This window comes from Ambystoma mexicanum, chromosome 3q, assembly GCF_040938575.1.
Source record: "Ambystoma mexicanum isolate Mex_15411 chromosome 3q, UKY_AmexF1_1, whole genome shotgun sequence".
Taxonomy (NCBI): Eukaryota; Metazoa; Chordata; class Amphibia; order Caudata; family Ambystomatidae; genus Ambystoma; species Ambystoma mexicanum.
Genome location: NC_090926.1, coordinates 322,228,547 through 322,252,108, shown reverse-complemented (window position 1 = coordinate 322,252,108; position 23,562 = coordinate 322,228,547). Strand labels below are relative to the sequence as shown.

The window sequence follows — 23,562 nt, the reverse complement described above, 5'->3', positions numbered from 1 at the left end:
ACATTTATAACTCCCCCCCCCCCTTTGTCTACAGTAGAGCGAGTAACATTTATCCTTGTTCATCCCTCCCTTCCCCCCCCAACTGGGCTGGTTCCGTTTTCTACACTATTAGCCAGTGCAAATGCAGTTCGGGCGTTGTCGGCCTATGTTAGCGATTGCTGTGGGCCAATTCGAGCTTCTGTCTCTCCAGGGAGTTTTAGTTCAGAATCGTTCTCATCAAGTTTGGTCTGTGGAAGTAGGCTTCCCTATCTGCAACAAAGTCTATGAATGGGTTCCACACTTCCCTGAATTTCAAATATTTGTTGTCTTTTATAGACCCTACCTTTTCCATTGCTCGTATGTGCCATATTTTAACCCACCAGCACGCAACCACTGGGCTTTCACGGTTTTTCCAACCTTGGGTCAGTGTTATTTTTGCTGCGTTTAGTAGCTGCGTGATCAGGGTTGCATTATTGCCTCTCTGCATAGACCCCTTCAACTGCAGTTCCTAACAGTATTACCTTTGGGTCGTGTGGGAGTTGTCGCCCTGTGATTTCTCTTATGTCCCAATATTTCTTTACAGTATATTTCAACTTTAGGGCAGGTCCACCACATGTGGTATAGGTCCCCTCTGATAACACATTGTCTCCAGCAGTTGGTGGGGGGTGGGGGGGTAGGCGGGGTTCATTATGTTTAATCTGTGTGGGGTTAGGTACCATCTTGTGTATAGTTTATGAGGTCTCTTTAATTGTGGTGCATTTGGATGTCTTCTGAGCCCTCCTCCAGATTTGTCGCCATTCCTCCTCCGTGATAGAGGATCCCAGATCTTTCTCCCAATGAGATTTGATCCTCCATTCATGCGTTGTCTAGCAGCTTATATATTCTTATTGCTTTGTGGGTCTGGCCTTCCTGAAGGGTGAGTTCCAATCCTATGGGAGTCCTGGTGGCTGCCTTTTTAACCCATTCCTGGGAAATCCAGTGCCTGACTTGTATATACGTGTACCTATCCTTTTCCCCTATACCAACATGTTTGCCTGCATTCCTCGAATTGTAGTGGGGTTCCTTCGTGGTAGAATTATTTCAGGTGAATCGGGTGCGGTTTAAAAAGGATTTAAGATGACTGCTTTTAATAGAAAATGTTATCAGTAGCAAATCTGCTCATTTCATATTAAAAATGAATCTTGATCCCTTTTTTTTTTAAGTGTATGGCCCCCCTGGACATGCTTTGGGTCCACCCAACTGCAGCCTCCTCCAGTTTGAAGACCACTCATTTAAAGTTTAACTCCTGGGATTACATTTCGGGGGTTCCACCATCAACCAGTCAGTTGAGGGTACAGCTGCAATGTTTTTTCTTTAACAAGCAGGAGAGACTGGCAAGAAAGGGGGCACTCGTCAGCTTAAATTGCTTTTCTTGGCAGTGAATATTTGAAGTGTGCTGTACACCATGTTTGAAACTAAAAATGCTCAGAAGCATGAACTGACCCGTGATGTCGGCTTTTCGTTGAAGCACATCGTTCACATCAGTCTTTATTTTGCCTACTCAAATGTGTGTTCTGTCAAAGCTTAAGCATTGTTTGTGTAGTAATGTCACTCCGAGCCGAACATGAGTAATACTTTATTACAGGCAGTGCCAGCTTTTGGATCTGTAAAAGATGAAACTCTCTTCAAATTGAGCAATCCCTGACAAATGCGTTGCTCTTTCAGCTCATCAAAGTGGCATAGCTTAGTTCAAACCACAAGTAAGGGCACCCAAGAAACCAAAACTCTCTCAAACATATTGTTAAGTTACTTATGCACAAGGAAAAGGGATGCTAGTTCGACTTTTTGGTGGTCTGCATTCCTAGCGTTGAGCAGCAATTTTATGTATTGTGCATTTTTAAGGCGCTTATACATCAAATTGTGTTTCAAAAGCTGTCTCCATTACGCCATCTCCCGCAACCGACACTGCCTCCCTATTACTGTAATGTCCAGTCCACTTGCATGGTCAATACTACCCTCTCTGGGCCCACTACTATTGAATCCCTCCCTCCGCATACATTGAACCCACCTACCTTGGCCTCACCCAACCCAGCCGCCCATGCCTCTAAGACACACTTGCAACACCTACCACTTGATCCTAGCCTTGATCAATGCATGGCCACAACCTCCTAATTAACAACTTTGATGCCCTAGCCATCACATAAATGTGGCTGCACACAGCATCTGCCCCAACCCTGTCCTTTGCCGTCCCAACAGGTTACGCAATCTTTAGAAGCGACAGACAGAAATCCAGAGGAGGCGTATTGCGAAGAATCCTCTACATGTCGGGCAAGTCAACTCTTAACTCCACAACTGTGACATCCTCTCTCAAGGTCGGCACCTCAAACACCATCTCTGTCCATCTCATCTACCGCCCACCTGGCCCTATCCTCTCATTTGAAAAGGACGTACTTCTTATCCTTGTTGATGTTAAGCCTTCCTCACAAGTACTGCTACTGGGTGATCTTAACCTAGGCCTCAACAACCCTACCGACTTAATTGCATCCTCACTAGCCAGTGCTATACCCACCGTTGCCTTCAATCAACGTATTCTCGACCCCACTCACATTAAAGGGCGGTCACTTGACTGGCTAGCAGACATCAACTGCCATATTTCTGTCACAGCTGACTTGCCTTGCCCTTGGTCGGACCACCACATCACCTTCTCACTTCCCCCTGGCCCCCTCGCCAAACATTCCACCGTCTCCTTGCCACCCAGCTCATGCAAACTAGCCTCTCCCTATTCCTTAGTGTCCTTAACCCCGAATTGCTGTACACCGTTGACCCCACACACCTAGCGGATCTCTAGTCTACTACCATAAAGCTACCACTTTCAACACCAGGATAGCCAATGCTAGCTCTGACTCCAGGGAACTGTTCACCATCCTTGGAGAACTGGAGACCCCTTTGCCCCAAGCTTCCACCTTAACCAAAGATTCAGCTTGATTTGATAGCAGTCAGAAGTCTGTTTCTTAAAATTGACACATTGAACAAGAACATTCTTGCTAAACAAGTCTCTTGCACAAGAATTTCAACGCCCACTCCAACACTTCAGTAACCCCATTGTTCAGCTTCAAACAAATCACTACAAGAGACCTTACGCATCCTACAAAGCCTCAAGCCCTCGAGGTGTAAAGGAGAGGTCTGCCACACACCACTGATCAAAGATTGTACCGAAATACTAGCACCATTTATTATGGCCTTCATCTGCGTCTCCTTCACCAAGGGGGTGGTACCCTCCTCCCTTAAGGAAACGTGGAAACCTCGGTCCTTCCGCTTATTTAATAAAAACACACTTGACCCAGGTCCCCCAACAACTACCGTCTCGGGAGGATAGCTCGGGGACAAGTGCTCACCTTGGAAGCAAGATGACACAAACACAGGTTCGATCCCTGGGTCCTTGCTTGGAAACCTCTGGGTATTAAGCGTGTTATAAATAACCTATCCCATCACAGTGCCCTTTCTCCTTAAAATTCTCGACCGAGCCGCCTATGTTCAAATTCAACGACATCTCGAATCCAACCAAATTCTCGGAAATCGCCATCAGGTTTCCATCCAGGACACTGTACCGAATCATCACTCCTAGACCTGAAAAATCAGATGGATGAACTTTGAGACAAAGGGAAGCCTGCTCCGCTTCTCCTCCTAACCGTTGCCTTCGACCTTGTCAAACATAACCTACTCTGCCACCATCTAACTTCCTCAGCATCCTTCTCCTAGGAAGCAGCGTCTTGGATCGTCTCCTTCCTGGAAGGAAGAAATAGTAGTGAGTCTTTGCACAGAATGTTTGCGCCTCCCCCTCACCTTAGGGTTCCTCAAAGGTCATGCGTCTTGCCTACTCTCTCATATTCACGAAGCCCCTCTTCGACCACTTGGATTCTCTCAGCGTAGCTTACACTAACTATGCCGACGACACTCAGATTCTCCTTCCTCTTACCGGCTCCTATCCCGACTATGCTGCCACCCTGAATTCCACTTATTCCACTATCCTGGCCTGGACGGCATCCAATGGCCTATACCTCAATGATGAGAAAGCAGAACTACTCGTCACTGGTTCTGCTGCTGTGCTAAAAAAAAAAAACTGGACACTGTAATCGGCCTTCAGCATTGGTGGCTCGATGATCCCAGTCTCCTCAACAGTGTACACCTAGGTGTCTACCTGTACTCCATGCTCTCCCTAAACTGCCAGGTTGGTGCTATATCCTCTGCAGAAGCCTATTCAACTAAGCTCATTAACAGTGCAAGACCTTTCTCACGAGTTACAACTGCCTAACTATCGCCCGTGCCGTGGTTGGTACTAGGTTAGACTACTGCAATGCCCTATTCGTCGGCACCTAGTCCCTCAACATAAACTTCAGACCATACAAAACTCCCTTTACGCCACGCTTAATATTCTTAGACCCAAACATATCTCAGCTGCCAGTAAAGCGGTACACTGCTCCCCATTTAAGAAAGGATCTCCTAAAGACACTCTCAATCACCCACAAATGTATCTCCAAAAAAGCCCCACCATATCTGGCAAAAAAAACACAAGTCACAATCGTCCAGGCCTACCAGAAGCCCATATACCGATAGGCTGCTTCAACCTAAATTCAAACGTGCAAGAGTAGGTGGGTCAAGCTTCCCAGTCATTGCTGCAAAGCAATGGAATTCCCACCCACATTCTCTAAGAGCAGAAGAATCCTACTGCGCCTTCCGCAAAGTCCTCAAAACGTGGCTGTTCAACTAACCTCACTTTTGCATTACAATGTTTATGTAACCACCATGTAACGACTACACATGTCGGTACTCTTGCCTTCGGGTTCCATGTAATTGGATTTATGTAATTGGTTTTTTGAACGCCCCGATGCCTGAGTTTGTGCGCGCTTTACAAATGAAAAAGAAATAAGTGCCGACAGGATAAAGGGGAGGGACATGGGACAAAGGCAATAATAACTGATAAGGTGCGGTACTACTAGGTCTTGTGAGCATTCAGAACGTGCAAGTGCAGGGAGAAGGGAAGGGGACGGGGGTTGAGGGGTAAGTGCTCGGAGTTCCACAGAGGGAAGTGCCAAGGAGTCAGTTGTGTGTAACAATAAGTGCCTAACGGAGATCGCTTGGTACAGTGTGATTCCCCTGCCAATAAGTGCAGGTCTGAGGGAAACTCAAGCCAGAGGGTGCCCAAAGGCAAGTGCTGGGGTGGAAGGCTGAGGGCGATTGGGCGGAACGCCGGAACCCAGGACCACACATGGCCACAGGCCACCATTCTCTGCACCTGTGGGGTATTAGCACAGGAGTGAGGGGGGAAAGGAGGAGGTGGAAGAAAGTCTCGAGGATCTTCAGGAATTTGAGGAGATCCGGCTTAAGACTGAGAGGAGGGGGGGGCTGTTCCAGAGGAGGGAGATGGCTGAGGAGAGAGATCTGCCACCAGCTTGCTGCTTAAAGTGCCTGACATGCAGAGTTGGAGCCGGAGGAGTGTAAAGATCTAGGAGAGTATTTTGTGAGAGCAAGCTGTAGGTAGATGGTGGAGGGGGGGGCCTTGGTGTCAGCCAGCTTTATGGATGATGCAGAGGGATTTGAATTTGATCCTTGCAGCAATTGGGAGCCAGTGGAGGGATTTTAGGGCTGGAGAGATACGGTCCCAGGGCTTGAGGCCATTTCTGGACACGCTGGAGGGGGTGGAGAGAGGAAGAAGGTAGGTTAAGGAACAGGCTGTTGCAATAGTCCAACCTAAAGAGTACCAGGGCTCTAGAGACATTGAGCTTCTGGGGGAAAGTGAGGAAAGGAAGGATACCTCTGAGGAGGTGGAGGTGAAAATGGGCCTTCTTGGCAAGATCCGGGATGTGAGGGAGGAAAGGGAGAGGAGTCATTTGCAGGCGAAGAGGGAGAGCCCATAGAGGTTGGCCTGAGTGAAGGGAGGAAAGAGGGAGTGGGAGTCCAATAGGAAGGATCTCAGTCTTGCTGGCATTGAGGCAGAGATCACTAGGACTGGATAGCAGATGGGCAGTCGGGAGTAGGCAGTCTGGAATGGTAGGGAGAGCATCAGCGGGAAGTTTGAAGAGTTGGGGGTTGTTTGCATAACACGAAGTGAGGGAGGAAAGTGTGAGCAAGCAGAGCGAGATGGATGTTCGAGCCAGGGTGAGAGGTTGGAACCCTGTGGAACTCCACAGGTGGAGATGGAGGTAGGAGAAGAGAAAGAGCCCAGGATGACATCGGAGAGACGATCAGTGAGGAAATAGGTCAGCCAGTCCAGTGCCCGCTCTGAGATACCAAGGGCATCATGGAGCTGTTTTGTTGCAAAAACATTTGAAGGAGAGACAGAAAATTGCATCAGCGTTTATCATTGCAAGCAGTCTTAGAGCTAGAATTGAGAACAAGCGGCTCCTAGCAAGTGTATTTCTCTATCGTAGCTCATCACAGGAGTATAGGTCACTTAAGCTAATAGCAGGGTACCCAATCTGTATATAAAAGTGAAAATGTGTTTGTGGCAGGAATTGTGCGTTGATCCTTATACTATTCCACACTATTTCACCAATATGCACCTAATTTTGCATAGTTACCTGTTGGGACCCTCTGAACATTACTCGCTACATGACATTTGAACTCTCCACCCCTTTCCCGGATTTCAGCACCTTCACACATGACTGTTGCCTGGAATCAGTGTACCATCAATGTGATCATAGACAGACCGGTCCCGACGCGAGGAACAAAACTGAGGTCCGGGCCCTAGGATGTACGGTTTCCAAGATATTTGAACTGCAATGCACCATAATGAACTGCACCACGCCAGGGTGAGGTGACCGATGGGGAGAGAGCACAGAAGGTCTCAGTATGCAGCAGCACACCAACTCTCGCCTCTGTTAAGGATTCTAATTGGGGCGTCACACACCAGACCAGGACTCTTGCCACTAGCCTTAGATGCAGCGCAACAATTAAAACACTTACTTCATTTCCTAGAATTCAGATTGAGCTGGAACCCAACCCGTCACAAACCCGCTTTTACAAATACCCTGGTTCACAATGGACCATGAACCAGGCCAGTGAGTGGTAATACAATATTTATTTTAAATGTTGCTGTGGCTCAGTCTGGTTAAATGGAAAAGAAAGAAAAGAGCGCACGTTTCTTGTGTTTAATTTCACAATGCTTTTGGGTAGTTTTTAATGGCTCTGGCAGTTCTCCAAGTTGAGGCAGTTTAATTTTCCAGGCGGCGCAACGCATTCCTTTCGTTTCTCCATTAAATTTCAGAGCCTTGCAATAAGCAGAGCTGAAGCTGCTGAACGCGATCTCTGTGCTCGCAACCGTGCATCCTGAAGTCTGGCTGCACGTCGCTCTGCTGCTTCCTCGGCACATATTTGAGCCATTCTAAATCGGAAACATTAATATGGAATCGTAAAATCTTCAGTATAGCATGTGTTGCTTTTACGTCCAACAGATGCCGTTGTTTTTCAGAAAAAGCATGTTTTTACCTGTCACGGGTGTGACATCTATGTTTAGTAGGTGTATAAAAACACACGCCTATTCGAATGCAACGTTGTGTAAAAATTTCAAAGCAATCGGTGAACTTTCAGAGATTTAGGATTTTGAACAAACATTTGCATTTTTATTTATAGATTCAAAGAAAATCACTATTTAATATTGTGCAGCAATCCCCAATGGGATGGTAATTACAAGGTAAATTGATTAAATAATCTTAGTTCGACCTTCTACTATAACCTATCCAAAACACAAATGAATCGGAGCAATTTTACTTTCGGGTAGATGGCACCAGAGTTAAGATTTCCCTCTGCAATGCTCCCTCAACCCCCTATTAATCGAATTTTGAGTGGATAGAAAGGAGCAGCAAGGAGTCTGTTATACTAGGCAGTAAACAGAATTAAGATCCGACCTTCCCCCACGAAATGGGATTTTAAAACCTTGGCAATGGCATAAAATACCACTCGGAATGACTAAATATTGAATTTAAATGTTCAGTTAAATGAATTATAACAGTATAAGGGATGTAAGAACACTAGCAACCACAACGCAAGGTACCAACAACGGGCATACAATTAAAAATTCAACTTTGAAGCTACAACACAGTGCAGCTAAATCACACACACAGAAATTGCATTTGCTAATTTACACAGGTTTAAATGTCAAAACTGTTTGAAAAACGGGTGAAATAGACCAAGTCAGAATGCAGTTTTTGTGCTCCATGTCAGATGCACATCATAAGGATGATATGAAAGTGAAAGAGTGACTTTAAATTAATGACCGGATCAGATTCTCAATGGGAAAAGAAATTTGGTTTTAAAAATAAAAGCAGTTGACAGAGAAAATCGGTTTAAAAAGGAAAGGACAAGTCTTACAGAAACTATATTTTAGTGGCTAGAAAAGAGACGCCACCTGTGACACAGGTTACCTTGCAAGTGTAACCCCTTTGCGCCGTGTGGCTCTTTATGTGGGAATTAGTTTAATCAAAATGGTACTAAAGACTTAAACAAGACAGAAATTAGTGGAAGAATGGCACTAACACTTGGAGATCAAGGACAGGATGCACAGAGAACTCTTGAGGATTTCGGCTAAGGCAGTTATGGGATTTCTATGGGATTGGACCTTATACCTGGTAACGGATCAAGGGAAGCAGTTTGTGGCTGTTGGAAGGAAAATACTCACAACAAGCACTTGAATGGGGTATTTTGGACAGCGCACTGGGTTTCTGGACAGCAAGGCAATATCTGGTCACTAGTCACAGCGGCAAACTCTCCCAGAAGAAAACAGCTGGGTAAAGGTCTGGTCACGGCACAGCGTCCCCTCAGCTGGATAGTGCGGGTGGCAGGGCAAGCAGGCAGCACTGGCTATCCCAATGAGGATTCAGCCACCTTTCCCCTTAATCCCAGAGTTATTGGGGATTTTTTTTTTCTGGATCAATGGTCCTGCGTGTATAGGGTCAGCTATGATTTGGCCTGGCAGTGGAATTCTTTTTTTCTTTTTTAATTCCATTTGGTTAAAATAACCTTTTACAAAATGTCATAATCACAATTATACAAGTTACTCACAATTCAATCTTGAAGCAATAGAAAAAAAAGAAAAAATCTCATTATTTAAAACTCACTTGCAAAAACACTTAAGGACACACATTCAAATAAAATCACATAACCATCCTATTTACATATGAACTAAACTAAAGAGTGAAAAGGAAGGAAGGAAGGAAGGAAGGAAGGAGTGAGGAACAGACGAAAAACAGGAGCACAAAAAGGAAATATGCAGAACGGGAGCAACGCCACAGAATTGAAAAGGGACAACCTTACACCCCCCCTCTAATCACAGGTGACTGCATTTTCCCACCTTTGACACCTTTCCCACCTTTGACTAACATTATTCGGGGTCTTGCAGTCAATCTTCCAAAGATCTTTGGTTTCTTCTCTCCTTGGGTTAGACACCCTTGAATCTTAACTCCCTTATCAGATCTCTGACTTCTCTCTAACACCAGAACATGTCCGGCAGAAAGTATGCCGTTCCCAGCCTGAGGCTTGCAAAAGCCACTAGTTTCGCCGCCCATGTTCCCTCACATTCAATTAACCATTGTTTTTATGAATTGCTCTTTTGGGTTTTTGCATACATTGCATAAAGCAATTGCCTTTATGCCTAGACCTCTTCTGGACAGGATCTCCCCTGTGTTTACCACATTCAGGCGCACTCTAAAATTGTTTCTGCAGCCTCCAGTCTGGGAATTTAACCAGGTATTTGGGCAGGTGGCCCTGCTTTTTATCAATCAGCAAGAATGGACATGGATGCGCTGCAGATAGCATTTTATCAGTTGTAACTATCTAGTCAATTTCGTCCGAGGCTTTCTCCATTAGATTCTCAATTAGGGTCTGACGGTTTGTCTTTATTTGCCAGTTCTCCCTCTACCCATGTTTTCAAACCAGTGAGCATCTTCAACCTTTTTCTTTCCCAGATGCGAGTTGATATCTGCATATGGCGACCCCTCATTTGCTGTTCTCAAGAGGCGATAAAAGGAAATCAACTTCCATCCTGCTTTGGCCTTTAGAGAAAGACGCAATTCAAATCTGATGCCCACCATAGACGGGCTCATGGGTAGTCCAAGAACATTTTTCCACAAAAGACCCTCCCATTTTCCCAAGTTGCAAAGCCAAAGGAGGGGCTTTGCTTCTAGTCAATAAAGGACCACTGGAATAACTTTTGCCTGATAGTATCGGATTACGGGGATGATTTTGAGACATAAATTAGTTTTCAAAAAGTGTTTAGCCGAGTTTGCTAATTAACACTTTTTTGATTAGCAAACCGACCCATTTGATAAGCAATTTTGTACTAATATTGTTAGTCACCAGAAGTTATTTGTACCCAAGACATGAAATGAAAAATACAGCAGTTTTGCTTACAGCTAAAACGAGACATTAGTGAGCGGAGACAGGGCTTGCAAATTCTTTAAACTTCAGCTAGACCTGCAGGCTGGGTAATTTAATTTACCTATCCAACCTAAGAGAAATGCACTCGACCCATAGCAGCGGAGGAAAACCAGTTTAAAATGTGATTTCTGTAAAATGGTGCATGTCACGAAAAATCCACTTTGTTTGGCACAGTGTTGCCACAGAGTCCAGGCTCTGAAAACAGTTTGGCCAGCTGTCTCCTGCGGGTGGTAATATATAATACAATCATAATCATTTGCTTAGCATCTAGTCTGTTTTGTGTATTCCTTATGTAAGCGGAAAGAGACTACTCAGCGTGGATTGCGTACCAGGCAGAGAACTGGGCAAACTATGTGGAATATTGTAGTTTGTGGTCATCTCACTTTCAGGGTACCTGGAATAAAGCAATAGGGTGATAATATAGAATATCAAGTACGATGGTTGCCCTTGTGATTAAGTGGAATAGAAAATGCCCAAGAGGTTTATGGTTGTAATGGTGCAAGTACTGGGGCTTGTCTAGAGTGGCATAGTGTGCCCTCACTTGGGGTATCCAGCCCTTGATCTGCGGAAGGATAGAAAAGAGTAGCAGAGGGAGATTGTGAAGGAAGGTTCAAATGCACATGAAAGACATGCGAGAAAAGAAACCAGGTGTAGGGATGGATTTGGTGATAGATGTCGTGCTTGTATAGTCACTGTATGAGCTTCAATGCTTAAAAATTGGTAAGGCAGGCGCTCTGTTACCAGTCATTAGCTTCTCCTCCAAACGCATGTTTTCGTGATTCCATCAATCTTCAGGGAGGCTGAGTTTCTTTGCGGTTTCAGGCGTGTCTTAATTTCTTTTTCAGGTGTGGCAAGTTAATTGACTGAGGATTCTGGTACTTATATTTTTCGCATTTGATTTTACTGGCAGGTGACTGGAAACAACTTCCATAGCACAAATTTTCCCCTTGATTGGGGGGGGGGGAGCCATGGTTGTGGCTCTCCACTGTAAGGCATGATGGCCCTGTTGCTGCAGCCTCAACTGTGGTGCTGCCCCTCGCCTTAACTCTTCCCCCCCCCCCCCCACCACACAGTGGAGAGGGACCCAAAGGAAGTACGTTTGTGGTGTGAGTCTCTTTGAAAAGGATTACGGTAACTGCTTTTGATAGCAAGTATTTGGTTGTGTAAGGGGCAGCAACTATATTTTTACTGGTTCAGTGTGAAAATGTTTTGCAGTTTTGGGTCAAATGAGTGCTGGTCAGAAGGGCAAATGCTTATTTGAAGGAGTTCTTACCTTTTTAGGGCAGTTTCTAGTTCTTAGAGGGACGTACTGGAATTATTACGGAAGTGGTTGTGCGATGAGCTTGAGCTCTTATACCATTGAAATGTGGCATAGTTCTTGTCGGTGTTATTGTAAAATATCGGACCTCAGGGAGAGAGAGAACTGGGATCGTCCCTGCAGACTGGCACAACTGAGCCCAGAAGGGACTATTCATGTCGGATGAGATGGACATGCCGGGGTTTGGTGGGAGCTGCTATTTGGGCCATCTCTCATATGGATACTACCCAACATTCTGTTTTTCGGCATACCAGTTTCGAGTCGAAGATCCGGTAAGCAAAATATGGGATAGGAAACTGGTTACCCCTCCCTTTACATTACACACAACTTGTAGATGCAATACTCTATGCTTTGCTTGCTTCCCGCATGTAGCCAAGCAGAGGGTTTCCTTATTCAAAATATAATTGCATTCATTTTTTACTAAAATGTGTTATTTATTATAACTTACATGGTGCAAACCCATTACACAAAGCAAACCCATTTATTGCCAATTAATGGCAAACCAACTACAGCAGTCTAAAAAGATTTGTGCAAAGGGGTTAGTAAGATGTGACGATCGATTGTGACACCCTATCTGATACAATTTTGACGTGCTTCATGGAAGTCGAAGCAAAGGATAACATGAGATACCAACTCTAGTGTATGCTCCCACCTTTGAGCAGTAAACACGATTTGACCCTGTTCAAGATCTTGCCTTGGGTTTCTACAACGGACATAAAGTTATTATGCAGAGACAACAATATTCATGTGTTCTGCAGGCCAAGAACAGAACCCTGAGCAACATTAATTGTGAAGGAAACGTGGGAAGAAGACTTACCGGCCCAGGGCACAGTGTAGATCCAGTCACTTAAGTAGGAGCGGAACCAATGAAGTACAGAGCTGGAGAAGCCCACATTGAAGACTAGGATTATTGAATGGGTTGAACGCTGCAGAAAGGTCAATAAGAATAACACTAAAAGGCTTTGGCGTGACTGACAGAAAGGGGTCTAGAGTTTTGGAGTATACCACCCACACCAGTACTTTAGAGAAAAATGGATGAGCGACACGTTGGGGTGGCCTTTAGCTTGTAGGTTCCATGCTAAAATATTAGCACTAAGGTTATTACGTGCTGCCAGGAAGCCTGAGGATTAACCGGGCTTTGTGGCCACTGGGCCCCTCTTAGGTGGTGCTTGGTTTATGCCACACCACCAATTTCTAACAACCTCCCTGAGGCGGGTTTGCCTAGTTTGGTTGACGGATAAAGCTGCAAGGTGAACCGAGATCAGTTTACTAGACAACCTGCTTTATGTAAAATTACAGATTATTGAAGAGGGACCAAACTTAATTTGCCATATTTTGTGAAATGGAGAATTCCCTCGCAGGACAGTCTTTAGGCTCAAAGTGGAGAAAATGGGATTAAAACATAAATGATTCTTCTCCAAAATGCACTCGCAACAAAAAAAATGGTTCTGAGCAGTTTGAAAAAAAAAAGGCAGGCACGATAGTATTAAAACCGATCACCACATGCATTTGATTCAAAACGGACTCTTTATGTACCTCGCTAGACATAGAAGGGGACATTTTTGTGTTGGGTGGATTTGGAAATCCTCCACACAACCTTTTAAAAAACCTAGGCGGAATTACATTTAAAACCTGTGGAAACCTACTTTAAAGTTGCCTCCCAGCATAGGCACCTTGTACAGGTGGAGTGGAGACATGGTATTTTTCAAGTGCTACTCTGCCAATGCAATGTCTTTAAAGTGCTAAGGTAGTCTGGGTAATGCAATTTCAGTCCAATTAAGCAGTAAGTTGCGTAGTATGGGAAACGATTTTCAAATGAACAGGCTCTCGGGTAATCTAGTGAACAACGCTTTTTGGATGAATTCCTGGTCTTTTCATATTACGTCTAGTCATCCTAATGCAGATTACGTCCAGCTGTGGGTTCAGAAAGTGAAATGTATTTTACTTCAAAATATTTCCCAATACTTTTTAAAAATATATATATCCCTTTTTTAAGAGGTTTTCAACTGAAGCCAGCTGTAGGCTTTAGTTCGTTTTTGGTAGAGGGATAAAACAGATTGAGGTTAGGATGGCCCATCACTGACGCGAGTTTACACGTTTCTAAGAAGCGAAAACTAACCTTTTTGATTTTCAAGGTGCTATGTCCTGTTTTATGCGGAATAATTGGGAGGGCCGTTAGTATTGAAAGGTGAGGTCGTCTGGCTAATTGCCCTCGTGGGGTGCCAGCATAAAATGAGAAGTGGGGGTAGGAAAGTATGCAGAGAAGCGGGATGATGGTACCCACTGCTTACATTTGCAGACCTTTGAGGGTTGTTTGTTTTTCTCAAAACACTAAAGGTTCAGGGGGTGGCCCAATAAAAATCAAATAAGGTAACGGAAGGAGTCGAGTGTTTTCAAGTTCAGATTGTGACACGTAGTGCTGAACTACCATTGCTATTGCCTTGAAGCCCTTTAATGGGAATGTAGCAAACTATAGCCTGCACATTACATCACACATTGCATTAAAATAAGCTGGTCTGGTAAAGCTGACTAGTACAGCAAGTAGCCTCCCTAAATTATGAGTGGGGGGAGTACAAGGAGTTTGGCTGTGCCAGAGATGTGACCATCTCTCCCAGAGCAACAGGTTGCAGCATAGCCCCAACTGTCCGTGGATAGGCAATACATTCCCATGTGTACACTGTACCATGTCGCCACTGTAGTCGTTTAATAGTGTATAGGGTGCACCGAAAACGGGTGAATTGTGCCCCTGCTAGCTGTTTCTAGACCACAGCTTGCAAAGTGGAGAAGGGGACGCATTGGGGCGAAAGAAGGGGCACCAAATCAATGACAAACTGGGTAAGACAAACTTAAACGAATAAGGTAAAGGGACGAGGGGTAGTCATTGAAGCTTGAATGCTTAAACTCCAATATGCATGGAACATGAACGAATAGTGTTGAAAGTCACGTCCAAATAATTTACTTGAGGGAAGTTAATATATGCTATACCTTGCAGTGTATGGTTGCTTGATGGGGGTCTAGAAGTGCTCAAACAACTTGAAGCATGGAAGCTTGCTTTGTGTGAGAAGGCATTTAATGTCTAAGGCTCGCATTGGGACTACTAAGCCACAGGGCCGAGAATAACCAGTCCCCCCCCCCCATGGGCTGTGGGGTACGTGACTAGGAATTTAAACTTGGGAGTGGGAGTGAAAGGAGGCCCAACTTGCAGGAAACTGTGCACGTCTTAGCACCCTTCACTTGCACAGTTTGCCCTTATTGCATTTACTATAGCCTTGTAGGTTATGATGCCTATTTTCTGGGCAAAACATTAGACTCGCCTAACGCCGTTTCGGGATCAACGAATTTCAAGCCGGCTCTTGTTTGCTTAAGGCTCGCCAATATCATCTTTGTGTTGGGCTGTGCTCTTACAATGTAAGTGGGGATTGTAGGTCTCTCAGTTGACTAGAATATTACGTTATAAGGATTTCATACTGCACCAAGTTGTCACTGTAGTAGTCCGGGTGCCCGGGCTTGTCTTGTCAGTGTATTGTGGCCCTGCTAGGTGTATCCAGAAATCAGTTTGCAGAATGAAAATGAGGATGTGAAAGCTACATCAATGGGAAAGAGGAAATTGTCCCCACTGACAGTGGGGAGGGGCGCAGTGGGGGAACATCTGTGATTGTGTAGATTTATGGTTTAGAATAGATGGGTGTATCCTAGACTATGGCATCAATTAATGTGTTTACATGACTTATTTGGATGATCGGAGACGTGTCCTCTGCGAAATATCTGGATGCATGAAAGCTGTAATATGCTCAAGCGATCATGGACGTTTTTTGTGTGCTTATTTTCCCTAGGCATACGTGCAACTTGTACAGCAGCTCAAACTTCAGAACATGTATTCTGGGACTGCCATGCTTTAATGCAATATGTGGCCTAGTCAAGGCTAGACTTCAAAAAGATGGATAACGAAGTCCAGGGAGCAGTTGGCACGTCCCAAATTGACTGACCGTCTGAATTGACATCATGGCATATTTATAGTGCGAGGTGTTGCTTGTACCTGCGATGCTAGTTTGTTTTAAATACCAAGGAGAAAGAGGACTAAACTGTAAGCAGATGGTAAATAAATACTAAGTAAATATTAAGAAAATGGCAACACTCGTTTTACCAAAAATTTAACCCAACTAAGGAAATATTTTTTTTAAATAAATTCTAAGAATTTAGAACATTATCACAAAAGCAAATGTGGTGGAAAATATTCAGTGGTAATCGAATATCATTGAACATAGCGTCCATACACTTTTTGCAAAAATTGGAACTGTAAAGTGCGAATGACATGCACTTCAATTGGAGTTTAAAATTGGATTTAACGAAAGTGATGTATGAAATGGGAAATATTGATTGAGGATTAACATCCTTTCTTTAAGACTTGAAATACACAAGGGTATCAGTGATATCCTTACATACCGAACTAGATTTGCTGAATGTATGTAGCCTCTATTTTTAGGCTGTTTGACACTTGCCAGAAGGCTTTGCCACATCTTAAAAGGCAGGAAGTTGTAAATATGAATGTACATTTTTAAAGGTTGACATTTTTTTAACTGATACAAATAAAGGTTTTATTATATTTACCAAAAATTCTATTTTTACTTTCTGTATTACCTAAGGCCCGATTGAAGGCCTAAGCCAGATAAAGTGGAGTAGACTGTAGCAAGGAGAAAGCTGAAGACTGCGAAACGCATGCTCGTGGAGAGTAATTGGAGAAAGGGGTAGATTTAAACCTTTCACGGTTAGTCTTTCCTCCACAATCATTTTCTTTTGTCGTGATTTTGGAAAACGCTGCGTACCATGCCTATAGGCATGGGTTTAGAGAAAGTAAGATACAATATTTGTACCTGATTAGAATTAAATACATAGCTTTACCCCAAAGTAAATCGCATTGTAATCTAAACGTGACATAAACCTCCCAATGTTTGTGGGTATACTGGAGGTGAAGGAGCCCTTAGTCCCATTGCAGGCCTGCCAGTCGTGCAGGATTTGCTGTTGGGCTATAGACTCTTTAATTGCTACGCCCAGTTAGATCCATGGTGTGCCTGCTATTCCAGAGGATAGCTTGTTGAGGGAGCTTCATGACGAAAACCGTAGCTCTGTAGTGGCACGGTGAAGATTAAGAAAAGGGAATGATGGAAAGAGATGGGACAAGCGGGAGGGTGGGCGAACATGTGAGATGGTTGTAGTGGCTCGGAGGGGTAAAGTAAAGGGAGTGCCTGAAGGGACAGGCTACTGGGTGGGAGGAGAGGGAAGAGTGAAGGTATAGGAACTGACGAGGGGGAAAAGCGAGGGCTAGAAGATGGGTGAAAGGCATGGAAGCAGGAGAAGCAAATGGTGAAGCTTCTAGGTGGGGGGCAATCAAGTGAGCAGCAAAAAATGGGTGGGGGTTGAAGGCACACAGGCAAGATATGGGCATGAGATGAGGCAAGTGAGAGGATGGGTGAGGGGACAAGCTGGGTGCTAGCAGGTGAAGTGTGGTTAGCGACAGGAGACCCACCAGTCTCTTCTCAGAGCCTTCTGTCCCTGGGCCCATAACCCAGACTGTACCCCCTAACACTCCGCACAGAAGAATGGAAAGACTGTCCCTAACCAGAATATTCATGGAGTCCAACTTGGCTTAACTCTGCTAGACCCAAAACCCACAGAATGTAAAGGGTCTGCAACCTTTGGGTAGTCTGGATTACCAGACTTCCACGTTTGGATTAGCCTCAGTGATTTAGGGTACAAACCCATGCTTTAAATAATTTATTAGTGTGGGAGTACCTTCACTGAAAATGAACATGGTTCAAATAACGTGTTTTTGGAATGTATACCACTGTCTACAACCATGTTGGCAATCTGTTTGCCTATCTGTCTGGTCCACCCACCCAGGTGACCCCCTTCCTCACTGTGCTTTCAAGAGACTCTTGCTTCTCACTGAAGAGGCCCAACAAGGCTGAAACACGTGTCTGTGGTTGATGATGATCTTGAGAGGAGAGTTGCCTTGTATTTCTGAGTTGGAATGATTGTTGGTGGGACCAGACTGATTTTCAAATGGAGATTTCTCCTCTGATGGGTGCAGTGAGCTAAAACGTGGTTATAGACCAACCTCAGTGGGATACATCCCATAGAACAGGTAATTGGAATGATGTTCATGCTTGGTCGAGGGGCTCCCACAGTTTCATAATGGTATACATGGTACCCAGACTCCTACAGTGCTGAATTGGCGCGATATAGATGCCTATAAGGCACCGGAACAAAAGATTAGAGACTTTCAGCAGGGCTTGTGTTGTCCTAGTTATTAACCTATCACCAAAGCATCTCACAATGGAAAAGTGGTACTGGCCAATGCCCTCCTTCCTCTGCTAAATCTGCGTAATGGGATGCCTCAGGTATAATCTGAGGAAACGCCGTGCATTGTTCATATGGTTTAAAATGGTCCAGTGGGGGTAGAGGAGGAATTGCCCCAACCACCCCTGTATCTTCCAGCAATCACCAGGAACAGGACTTGAAATGTTCTACAGTAAACACAAGGGAGAGTCATCCTATTACGTCTTGTGTGCATACACACAGCACTAGGGCAGAGGGAGAACCAAGACACCACAATGGTTTTGTTCATAAACCAAAAGGACACTTTATTCCGCTGTCTGTTTTCGGACGCATTGTCTTGCACCTCACTGTTGGATCATTGCCCCACTTCCTGGCACTGCGACACGTAGAACCTGACCAGTGTGTGCACTTTAGGTATAAAATTCTATTTCTTTATCCTATGCTTTTCTAATGATGGTTTAGGTGTGTAGCTGTAGTGGGCATCAGTTTGTTTCAGCTGTTGCTATCTGTTCTGCACCTGTTTGGGGATGCATGCTCAGATCCTGAGCCCACACTGACTTGTAATTGAAGACCTTTGCGTTCAGAGCCCCTCAGTCCCCTGGCATAAACGTCTAGTGCTTATGATGTGGATGGAGTGCAGCTATTGAATGTGCTGGTTTTATTGCTACTGGTTCTGCCTCTCTGCAAACTCTCATTTCCTCTGTCTTCGTCTGCGGATTAGTGAGCTCCACTTTCTGTTTTGTTTTGCAGCTTTAAAGTGTCTGTGCTCCAACTGCAACAACTTCACCTGTGAGACGGACGGCGCATGCATGGTGTCCATATCCAACTTGGAAGGTGTGGAGAACCATGTACGGACATGCATCCCCTCCGCAGAGCTTGTTCCCCCTGGCAAACCTTTCTACTGCCAGAGCACGGGGGACATGCGCAACACGCACTGCTGCTACACTGCCATGTGCAACAAGATCGAGCTTGTGGTGCCCAGTGGTGAGTAGGACGAGCAAGCCTTCAGCTGGTCTTCAGAGACTAAACATGGATTGTTGACTTCAGAGAAAACGTTCTCCGTTTTCTCTGAAGTCAACAATCCATGTTTGGATACAACATATCCGAGTTGTATAGCATTATTTTATGTCCTCAGGCTTGCATATGTCAATGTTTCCCCTATGCTATTCCCATGCCGTTTCAATGATGGTAATCAAACTACCGGACCTCCATGGTGTGGAGACTGGGGTTTGGATATTTTAACTGAATAATTCATAGTAGAAGCTTCGGGTTACTGCACCTTGTTGGTGGATGGGAGTGAGGGGAGAATTCACGTATGAGAATCGTGTGCTGTACTTTGAAGCATGCTTATCTCGTGGCAAAAAAGCAGCGGCAGAAAGCCGATTAAAAAATTAAAAAAAAAAAAAAAATGCATAATGCATTTTGAACTGGTGCATATTCTGCCGCAACATTGACCTAGAATCCCTTTCCGCAAGGTTCTTTGTGAGTGATCAAGTTGGTGAGCAGGTGCAAGTGGATCTAGGTCACAAACCTTAAGTCCGCCCACCTGTCAATCACTGCTAAACTGCTAGTGCCTTCCTGTTTTGCTACCCCTTTTGCCTGCTTAAGCAGCCCTCCAGCCTCTTTGCAGTTGGGGGGCAAGTGGATCTAGGTCACGTGGCCCAAGCCCCACTCACCTTCTTAGCCCTGCCTCTTCCTTTCTGCTTTTCTTGCTTAGATCAAGTGTGCCTCTTGCCTGGGCATCCGAAGTGAAGGGTAGACTAAGAAAAGGGCCGTTCCTGTTTGTAACGGCAGGACCCAGGGCCAGAACCCCTGCTCAGCCAACAGGTAAGCATGCGCAGGCACGCGTTTTCTCCCTCCGTCACCTTGGGCCATCCCCATCATCGACCCCTACTCCAAGGCATGGACTCTGCAGTGCAGTAATCCCACCCACATCAGCCTCAAGCCCATCAGCACCCCCTCACTGTCCACAACATGGAAGTTGATGCTCGCCAACATTTGCTCAGCTATCGCCCATGCAGCAACAATGCCACCAAACCGATAAAGGACATCCTCAGCCTCACACAGCACACGAAAGTTGACATCCTCAACCCTTCACTACAGCGCTCCTCTCCTACTTGACTGGTTTGGCCACCTGGGCGTGCCTTTCAACATTCAACATCCTGCACCCCACCCCGGTCAAGCACTCGCAGCAGAAACTCATCAGACAAACCTTCAGGTCCTTCAATAACTTCCTGGTAGAAGCCCTCAAGGAAGACCTCACCTCGCATGGACGGAGCGCCCCCCAACCGAACTGCGACTCTTTACTGGAAGCACTCAACGCCACCCTCTCAGCCTCAACCGGCACGTGCCTCTGAAACAACGCACATGCAAACCAAAACAGTCAGCACTCTGGTACACGCAAGAACTCCACTTCAGCAAAAGTCATCTGGAAACCAGAGAAAACCTGGGCCTGCTCCAGGACCGAATCAGACCTGGCGCTCCTGAAGGAACTTCGAGCAACCAGCCGACAACTAATCGACACAGCCAAGGCCTCATGCTATCAGAACACCATAGCAGATTCAACAACAAAAGCAGAGCCCACTCCGAAGCAGTCAAGCACTGTCAACCAGTTACCCAACCCTGCCTTACCACACTCTATCGAAAAATCCACAGACCATCAACACCTTCGACAAAAACGGCAAGATTCACCAGCACATACACCAGGTCTGCATCCACAGACCCACCTCTGGTCCCTCCTTATGAAATCTCCACACCCTGGACAACGTTCAAGACATTCTACAGAGGACCTGGTAGAAGGCCTGGCCGCTCTCAAAGCCACATCGTATACAGACAACATCCATCCCTGCAGAAGCTCTCCTTCCCTACCTGGATCAACAGCTCCCTAACGCAAGGCACTTTCCCATGAAATATAAATATAGGACAAATAATCCTACCTCTACTAAAGAAATCTACCCTGGATCCCAACAACCAAGTTAACAATTGCCCCATCACTCAGGTAAGATCATCTAAAAAGCGTTAGCCGCATAACTGCAGCAACACATCGACACCAACAATCTCCTCCAAACCTACCAATCTGGGTTTAGACCCAGATGCAGCACAGACTGCAACCATACAGCTGGTATACGCCCTCAACATCCTTAACGGCCACCCCTGCCTCCTAGTTATATTCTGCTGCTTTCGAGAGAGTAGACCACCAGGTGCTCACGGACACCCTACATCAACGCATGGGGATCAGTGACCTTGTCCTACGCTGGTTCAAGTCCTACCTCCCCAACTGCCAGCAGTTTTAAGATGGACTCCTAGCTCACCAATGCTACCAGTTACCTGTTGAGTCCTGCAAGGTTCCATCCTCTCCCCATTGATCTTCAATCTATACGTTGAGCCGCCCTAGCTGCGCACAACAGCCACATCCACCAATTCGTTGACGAAACGCAGCTTATACCTCCAGATCAACTCCATCAAGGACATGCACAAACTCAACACCTGCCTCACTTATCCAGTCTTGGATGTACAGTGCATACTTAAAGCTCAACCCATCCAAGACTGTATTCCTACTCCTCACGAACACACAGACCTACAAACCTGGCTATCGGCTATGAACCCTGAGGGCTTCACACCCGAGCGTCTACTGTGCCAAATACCTCGGGTTCCACATCACCCTCTCCTTCAAGACACACACATAGCTAAGAAAACAGACCGCTTTGTGTGGGCTTTCCCTCTTGCGGAAAGTCAACCCTTTACTCCCTTTGGACAGCTTTAGATCCACTGTTCAAGCACTGGTCCTATTCCCACCTAGATGGGGTAAAGTCCTCCTTAATGCCTCCCGTCCTCCCTTGTGCCCCTGAGAAGTGTCCTACATGCGGCTGCACACCTCCATAAAGAGTCTACACAGGTACAGCAACATCACCCCAGCTCTCATTGACCTTCACTAGCTCCCACTGCGCGTAAGGGTTACCTTCAAGGCGTATTTATTGAGCATTCTTTAGGTGCCTATACACAATGTTTCCAGGCGCCGCAAGGCAAATGTGTGGGGGGAGGAGCAGGGGAGTAAATGAGAGGCAAAAACAGTAAATATACAATCGTGGTCCGTCTAGGCCTTGCGGCATTCGGACGAGCACATGCTGTGGAGAGAAATGTAGGAGGTAGGGAAAGGATGGGTGTGGGAAATTGCTGTTGGGAGACCGGGAGGGCAGTGAAGAAGGGAGCCAGGTAGGAGGCCACTGGCTATCTGTTAGGGTGGTGGAACCCCCAAGGAATGGAGGGTATTGGTCCTAGCGGCCCTGATAACCTGAGGGATTCCTGTGGGACCACGCCGCCAGTCTCAGCGGCAGCGTGGTAATTATCAGGGAAGGAGATTCTGGAACATATGGAGGTCTAGCTCGAGTTTGAGGGGGGCAGGGAGGCTGTTCCAAAAGAGGTACCAGCCGAAGAGAGACCTGCCCTCCCACTCGCTGCTTGGAGAAGTGTTTGACAAGCGGAGAGTTGGAGGTAGAATAGCAGCCAGCTCTAGCAGGGATGTATTTAGGGCGGGAAAGTTGGAGATGGCATGATCCCATGCCCCAGAAAGCCTGGTGGATGATGCAGAGGGGCTTGAATTTGATCGTCACAGCCACTGGAATCCAGTGGAGAGATTTTAGGCAGATGCAGTCCCTGGGCTTGAGACAAAGGATAAGTCTTGCAGCCCTATTCTGGATTAGTTGAAGGGGGGGGGGCATAGGGAGGAGAGGGGGAGATTGAGGAAGAGGCTGTTGCAGTAGTCCAGCCTAGAGAGGACCAGAGCTCTGGAAACTTGAGCTTCTGGAGAAAGGTGATGAAAGGGAGAGTGCCTCCAAGTAGGTGAAGCTGGAAATGGGCCTTCTTGGCAAAGTCGAAGATGTGAGGAGTGAGGGAGGGAGAGAGCAGAGTCGAAGATGACCCCATGGTTTTTGACCTCACAGGATTGTGATGGAGGATCTGTCTTACTGGCATTAAGATAGAGGTTGTTAGTCGCACACCATGCCTGGATGACTATCAGAAAATCGGGGATGAGAGGAAGAGGAGGTAGTAGAGGGAAGTTTAAAGGAAAGCTATCAGCGTAACATTGGAAATGAGAGAAGGATATCAGGTGAGCAAGAGGATCGAGCTAGATATTGAAGAGCTATGGCAATAGGAGAGAACTCTGGGGTACACTGCAGGAGTGAGGTGGTAGAGGAGAAAGGGCCCAGTTGCAATTGAGCAGGGAGGTTGGTGAGGAATGAGGTGAGCCTATCCAGTGCCCGTCCATGATGCCAAGGGTATCTCTCAGCCGTTTTATGAGGATAGAATGGTTGACCGTGTCAAAGGCAGAGGAGAGGTCGAGAAGAATGAGAACAGGAGAATTAGAGTCAAGATTTGCGAGGAGAGCAGTTTCCGTGCTTCTGGATGCCTGTAATCCAGATTGGTGGTCATGGAGGCAACCAACAAGTTCAGTGTGAAGGATCAATTTGGGAGGACCAATTTATCCCAAGAGTTTTACAAGGAAAGAGGTGGTGAAGATA

At 45.8% G+C, this 23,562-nt stretch overlaps 1 protein-coding gene across 1 annotated transcript in view; it reads left to right on the top strand.

The window, feature by feature from the left end:
* ACVR1B (activin A receptor type 1B) overlaps positions 1 to 23,562 on the top strand; it is a 256,246-nt gene that overhangs the window by 47,655 nt on the left and 185,029 nt on the right. Inside the window, exon 2 of the mRNA XM_069653896.1 lies at positions 18,794 to 19,027. Within this exon, the coding sequence (XP_069509997.1) occupies positions 18,794 to 19,027 (234 nt within the window). The remainder of the gene's footprint in view (positions 1 to 18,793; positions 19,028 to 23,562) is intronic.